General features: G+C 35.6%; 1 protein-coding gene across 1 annotated transcript; it reads left to right on the top strand.

Annotated features, from left to right (window-relative positions):
- The first annotated feature begins 1,205 nt into the window (after nt 1-1,205).
- LOC118479565 lies at nt 1,206-3,513 on the top strand. Its single transcript, XM_035974149.1, has 2 exons — nt 1,206-2,180; nt 2,289-3,513. The coding sequence occupies exons 1-2, from the start codon at nt 1,955-1,957 to the stop codon at nt 3,200-3,202; spliced, it is 1,140 nt and encodes a 379-aa protein (XP_035830042.1). The 5' UTR covers nt 1,206-1,954; the 3' UTR covers nt 3,203-3,513.
- Nucleotides 3,514-7,654: the final 4,141 nt, after the last annotated feature.

Genomic DNA, 7,654 nt, shown 5'->3' with positions numbered 1-7,654 from the left:
TACCGCTACTCGTTACAAAATGCTTTCGATACCTATCGGTTCAATACGATTTCAGTACTCAATACGAAATACCCTACTTATTATAGTATATTATAAGATATGTTGCTGATCACTTTTAAATGTTGGAGCCATTTTGGCATTTTATGTGATAAAAGGAGGATACAACATCAAGCCCAATGGACTACACAACTAATGTGACAAAAGGAGGATACAACATCAAGCCCAATGGGTTACACAACTATATTCACATTAAACCCTTTATCTCCTATATAAAAACACATTTTTTTTATCTCCATCTATATAAAAATACATCTTTCTTTATTTTGTTAATTTTTCAAAAACATCTCAGAACATTGACATTGGAGCCTCTATTTTATATTAAAGGAAATAACAAAAACACCATCACATTGGAATCTCTATGATAGAGAAAAATTTAAAGAAAATAAAGTACATGTTTGTATTTAGATGGTCATATTCAACCCTCTATATTGTTATTGTGAGTGTGTAGGAAAGAGAAAACATATTAAAATAAGTTTTTTGGAGTAAGAAATAGATAGAGACAGAGAGTTTGATGTGAGTTGTTTTTGAAAAAGTTACAGAAGCTAGAGAAATATGTGTTTTTATAAAGATGGAGGTGGAGGCTCTAATGTGAGTGCTCTCACATCCAACTCCCTATCTCTATCTATTTCTTACTCACAATCACTTATTTCATTATTTTTTTCCTCTTTCCTACACACTCACAGTAAAAACATAGAGAGTTGAGTATAAACCTCTAAACATAGAGGTCTACTTTACTTCTTTATATTTTTCTCTATTATAGAGATTACAATGTAGTGGTACTTTTATTGTTTTCTCTATTCTTTTCTTTATATTATATAGAATAGAGAATCCCATGTGAATGCTCTAATATATGTAGATAGAGATGATTAAAGCGGATTTATTCAAAACCCAAAGCAGTTTGGACCGGTTTAAAAAAAACATGAAATACAAATTTTATTAATTTTTTTATAGTTTTTAACTTTTTTAGGAACAAAATAACTGGTTTTTCATACATTTTTTTAAAAAAGGTTCAATAATATAACATTTGTGTTAAATAAATAGACTGGTTTTTCTTACCGATTTTAGCTGGTCTTTCTCGAACATCAAACTTAGTACAAGGGCCACAAGGCTCTTTTACAGCAATGGGAAAAAAGGAGAAATCAAACTGATAGGCAATCCATAACGGATCCGGTTGGAGTGAAAAAAATCCAAGTCCGTAGACCCGCGACCCGACCCGACCTGACCCAGATGGAGAAAATGTGGGTCAACATATTTCAGTCGGCTCGTTGGAAGATTTTAGCAGTTATGCATGATCACTCCATGCAACCCCATGTCCCCATGTTTTGCTTAAAAAAGGTCTAGCACTTTATTTTAGTTTATTTCTTATGCTTTAGTTAATTGTACTTTTAGCTTAAAATGTAGTACTAGATTTGTTCGTGAGTAGTGGTAGGTTATCACCAGTTTGTTTTATATTTTCTATATGTATTTGGTAAAGGACAATCAATGAAGGCACTGAGTTTTAGAATGAATTTTTTCTTGTGTTAATTATCTCATGTTTGTGGGTTAATTAATTCGTCTATGCTAGCTCAACCGTGGCGCGTTGGGTGGTGAACTTAGACACGATTCTCTAACCGTAGTGGTGTATCTGTATCTTCGGTTAGACGTCGCAGCCCTACCGTTTCGTTTGGTGGTGAATCTGTATCCAAACGAGCCGTAGAACTATCTTAAATTTTATTGTTTGTTTTGAACCGGTGATTCGAGGGTCATACCCCTATCACTTGGTATTAGAGCTCGGCTCGTTTCCATCTCGCTTCATCCCGATTCTCTACTCTGTAAAACACCCAAAAGAAAACCGGTTGCAGGTATAATTTTTTTGTTCTGATCTTCAAAGGGCAGCCTTGGTTAACCACTTCAAATGGTGGTTCGAAGAATCCTCAACAGTTCATTAGATCACAAAGGAGAATTTCAACGAGAGACTATTTTCCAAACTCGATGCACCGTAGCCGGAAAAGTGTGTACTATGATTGTCGATGGAGGTTGTTGTACCAGCATCGCTTCCCAAACTTTGGTTTCAAAATTGAAGCTCGCAACTGTACCGCACCCATCACCGTACATTCTTGAGTGGCTCAATGAGGGAGAAGGTATTCTAGTCTCCAATCGGGTCTTATTAACATTCAGTATTGGTAACATATATGTAGATGAGATTTGGTGTGATGTATTGCCCATGGATGTTTGTCATGTGTTATTAGGCAGGCCTTGGCTATTTGATAGAAGGGTAATACATGACGGGTTCAAGAACACATACTCGTTTGTTCATAACAATCGAAAAATTACCCTCACGCCAATAACTCCCGCCAGATCAGCCTTAAACGAATTTCAACCTATTAAAGAGCAGGTAGCAATAACCGATGATGATTGTGATAATGGCACGCCCAGGGAAGATGGCTCAAATATTGAATTTTTGGTGTTCAAAGAATTGAAAAATAAAAAAGAAGATGATGGTGGACAACTTACACAAATGAACTCTAATGTTTTTAGTAAAAGTTCGGCTGAAAATGCACTTGATGTTCTTACCAAGTCTGACTCCAACAATGAGGCTTTGAATCAGATTTCGGTGGTCCCTACACTGACTCCAACAATGAGCTTAATTAAGCTATATGGTTATTGTCCACAAGAAATTGTACGTGTTTTGGATTGTGTATTTACAATCATGGGAACTCTACATGGCAATATACAGATAAATAACAATGGTGTGCACTATATGAAGGAAATTCCTCCTGAACCACCACCAAAGCAAGGGGTACAACACAAGATATTATCTCATGCCATGAACCATTTGTTATGGTACCCATCCCAATTTCGTTTCAAACTATACGCCATCGGATATCCACCGGAAATACCTCCTGAGCCGCCGCCTGATTTTTCTTTTCCAAGTTTGAGGACAAACTTTCTCAAAGACGAAGAGAATGATAGGCAATCCATAACGGATCCGGTTGGAGTGAAAAAAATCCAAGTCCGTAGACCCGCGACCCGACCCGACCTGACCCAGATGGAGAAAATGTGGGTCAACATATTTCAGTCGGCTCGTTGGAAGATTTTAGCAGTTATGCATGATCACTCCATGCAACCCCATGTCCCCATGTTTTGCTTAAAAAAGGTCTAGCACTTTATTTTAGTTTATTTCTTATGCTTTAGTTAATTGTACTTTTAGCTTAAAATGTAGTACTAGATTTGTTCGTGAGTAGTGGTAGGTTATCACCAGTTTGTTTTATATTTTCTATATGTATTTGGTAAAGGACAATCAATGAAGGCACTGAGTTTTAGAATGAATTTTTTCTTGTGTTAATTATCTCATGTTTGTGGGTTAATTAATTCGTCTATGCTAGCTCAACCGTGGCGCGTTGGGTGGTGAACTTAGACACGATTCTCTAACCGTAGTGGTGTATCTGTATCTTCGGTTAGACGTCGCAGCCCTACCGTTTCGTTTGGTGGTGAATCTGTATCCAAACGAGCCGTAGAACTATCTTAAATTTTATTGTTTGTTTTGAACCGGTGATTCGAGGGTCATACCCCTATCACAAACCCTTGGAAATTTTGATGTTGCATTGATCCCATAACCCTCAATGCCACAAATAACGAGGATGTATGAGTGCATAGAACGAGGTAGTGATAAGGGACAATGAGATAGACTCGGTAGTCCGAATAAAAATTTGAGATAAATTTCATAATTTTGGATGGTTAAGTTAAAGACTTATTTGATCATTCTAGTTTTAATTTGACGCTTATAAAGATAGCATTTTTCCTAGAACTAATTGAAGGACAGAAAGGGATGCATAACCCCTTTCATGTGTGATATCTTTAAATAGTGTTGAAATCCAAAGTCATGATAATATATTTTTCTTGAATCACGAATGTTACTCTGTCCCTACTTACTCTTAAATTACATGATAATCTACTCATTGCCAGGGATTTAACCCAAGACCTTCCGCCTAAGAGGCTTGCATTTCTACCATCTGGGCTAGTCCCACAATGGCATAATCGACAATATATATCGACCAAAAGTTGAAGGATTAAGAAACGAAGACAGTTGAGTTAGCGCATCCCAATGGGAGGAAAAATGTTCTTGTAGCGCTTATGTGTCAAGGATGGTGGCATACGACGAAGAAAGAGGAGGCTGCGAGGGTAGCCGACGTGAAGATATAAGTTGAGTGTTTGTGACCCCCTCCATTAGATCGAGATGCTCTTAGTGCAAGTGTAAGGAAGCATCAATAAGAGTTTTAACACCAAGTGATAGTTGGAAGTAGAGAGAAGCTAAACTCGACCATTTGATTTAATTGATTAATATTGTGTTGGAAGAATTTGTGAAATTCCAAGAAAGAACAAAATGAAGAAAACCTTATAAGTTGTGTAATGGTTGATCAAATAAAAGATCTTGAGGGGCAAAAGCGTTTAGTTGGCTAAAGTTGAAATCTTGCACTAAAGGAATATTTATGAATTTTTGGACCAATTTTGCAAGAATATATAAAGGTGTTGTGTGTGGCTCTCATACGGTCCAAGAAGCACTTCAAGCGGCTCCCAAAATTCGGTGAAATCAAGGGAGAAGGTTTCAAGCAGCCAATGTTCAAGGTAGTAATCTTCTCTTTGAGAAATTGTTAGAAGATGAAAAGTGGTAAAATTTGACGTTATACCAAAATCTATGGTTCATAAAGCTATAACAAAGTAGTGTTTAGTGTAAGATTAAATATATTATGATTTAATATTTAATCTATAGCCATCATAATCATTTACATTATAGAGATCAAAATATATTATAACCTATTAAATAAATTAGTTGGTAATTGTTGATGGACCATATTACCCTTATTAACTAATTAGGTTTCCTCCTGAATGCTTATATAAGGAGAATTATATGGAGGTTAAGGGGTTAGACAGTTACACAATTAGACACACCCTATTAGCCATAACATCATAATGTTCGACCTCCCTCTCCTACGGCCGATACCCTTTTCGGTTTTCTTAGCCACCATCATTAGATTGCACCCTAAGGAGAAACCAGACCAAAACTGACAATTATGTCAAACACTATTGCTGCATCTACATCTGGATTCTCTGCTAGCCTGTACTGATGCAATCAAAGGTATGTTCACATGTTTTCATTCATGTACAAACAGAACTGAACCAACATGTGGTATCAGAGCATATGTTGATTAGTCAGTTCTGTTTTCGTATCCATAATTCTGGGATTGAAACTTGGAAAACGGATTTTTTGTAACTTTAAAACGGTGACAGCCGGTTTCGAGTCATGAAGATCGACTCGAGATCTCTGTTTTCGGGAAAAAGGATTAATTATATGTTCACTCGATTTCAACTGGGTTATGTTTTGACCGAAATCTGTTTAGAAAAACTATTAAAATTCAGGTTTCGGGTTCCAGAATTTATGTTTTATGTTTTTTAGGGTTCATCATGTTCTTAGGAAAATTCGAAAATTCTATTATGTTTTGGAATGTTTTAGGATTAATGAGTGTTTTTTCTATGTTTGATCCAATTTTATTTTTTAAGTTTATTCGAAAACTGTTATTAGATAAACAGTTATAATTTTCGAAATATGCTGATAAAATTAGATCATCTTAAAACAGGAAATAATATCTCATAATCCCTTAGAATTCGAATTTTCAGTTATGCTTTCACATTCACAGCTGTTAACAGGAAGCTTCGAGATCATCAGATTACGACTCGAGACCATCAGTCTCGACTCGAGACCATAAGGTCTCGACTCGAAATCATCAGGTCCTTAAACCTTCACAACTCGAGACCAACAGATCTCGACTCGAGACCATAAGGTCTCGACTCGAAATCATAAGGGCTCAAAGGTCTACAACTCGAGACAAAGGTCTCGACTCGAGACCATAACGTCATAACTCGAGACCATAAGGTTGCGACTCGAGACTATAACGTCATAACTCGAGACCATAAGATTGCGACTCGAGACCGTGGTTGCGAATCGAGACCTCATCATGACTCGAGATCTCATAAGATATAGTAGTCGAGACCATGGTTCCGACTCGTGACAACAAGGTTGCGACTCGAGACCTCATAACTGACTCGAGATCTCATAACTCATTCGAAACCTGACTCGAAACCTCATTATTTTAGGCTGTTTAATGTGAACTAAATGATTGGTTTTTGTAATTAATTAGTTAATTAATGAGGATCAAATAATGTTTTACAAAACCAAAATGGCTTAACTTGAATGAGCTTCTGATGTATCACTTCTGCCCAAGCTGACTTGATACATCTACTTATCGTTCAAGTATTACGAAAGCCATGTTAAGTGTGCATCATAAACATGAATGTCTTAATATCTGGCCAAAGCTGATTTAATTCCTTCATAGATGGCATACTTAACAAGTGCATAACTAAAGTGATTGTCTCAATTTCTGGCCAAAGCTGATTTGTTACAACCACTTTGCACACATGCTTAAATGATTACACTTCTGGCCAAAGCTGTTTTGTCTTCGTTTAAGTAGAACTTTAAGTAGTCTATTATTTTGATGTTAGTAATAGACATATCACCACCTCTTCACATAATGATCCTTATATTAATGATCCTCAATTAATTTTTTGTGATCATTTTGTCTGCGTTATTCTTAGTACCCATAATTTTTGCTCACTATATTTTTCTTCTATAAGTCTATATCTCATCCACTCTAATTCCTAAGCCTAAAATGTTTTGCTTTATTTAAAGTTTCTATAAGAATTAGCTCTTAAATTAAATCCTTCATTATCTCTTAAGACACGATAACCCTATTGCTCTCTTCTGATAAGGCACTACAGAAGAAAAGTAGAGCATGATGATTAGGATAAATCGAACATGATGTCTCTTATGATAATCAAGAACTCTCTAACATAATTGCTATCACTAAAGTTATTCCAGATTAAGTTTTTCCTAAGACTAATCTATAATTGTGGAATAATCACTAGAACTCCTAAGGTGCATGTCTTCATTTAAAATTATAAATTATAAGGTTAAGTGGTATATGTGAATATATTATAATGTACAATACCATGACCCATAAAGTTAAGGGCTTACGCATGGAAATAAGTACATTTTCCAGTACATTACGTACTAAGTTTTCATTTGTACAATTTGATGCATTATAAATCAGCTATAACACTCAAAAGTACCAAAGTATAATGAGTGTGTTGATAAGCAACATATGTACAAAGAAATAAATGTTTGAAACTGGAAAATAAGATGTTATTCACCTTACAACCACTAAAACCTTAAGAGAGGATTGTTCTAAGGTCCATAGACAAATTACAAGTGCTAATCCCAACGTTAAGGTTCTTCAAGGGAAAAATCTCACTGCATAATTATGTCATTAGACTAGGCATAAGCAACGAGACTATCCATTATTCTAAAGAACAGTTGGATAAATTAATTAGATAGTAACTTCCTCATGATATTTAAGTCTGATAATTTTTTAGTATTCCAATTAACACATGATTAGTTGACTCTAGTTCCATACGTTTCCTTACCAGAACTCGACAAATAACTAACACGAGAGTTAGTGACAAAATTAAATGTTAAGGCTATAAGAGCCATAATAAGCAG

This window comes from Helianthus annuus, chromosome 1 (assembly GCF_002127325.2).
Source record: "Helianthus annuus cultivar XRQ/B chromosome 1, HanXRQr2.0-SUNRISE, whole genome shotgun sequence".
Taxonomy (NCBI): Eukaryota; Viridiplantae; Streptophyta; class Magnoliopsida; order Asterales; family Asteraceae; genus Helianthus; species Helianthus annuus.
The sequence above is the reverse complement of the archived record's forward strand: the minus strand, read 5'-3'. Positions and strand labels throughout refer to the sequence as shown.

Coding starts and splice junctions, on each gene's coding strand:
- LOC118479565 (XM_035974149.1), top strand. CDS start 1,955: ATGGTGGTTCGAAGAATCCTCAACAGTTCATTAGATCACAAAGGAGAA. Junction 2,181..2,288: donor GTGGCTCAATGAGGGAGAAG/GTATTCTAGTCT, acceptor ATGTGTTATTAG/GCAGGCCTTGGCTATTTGAT.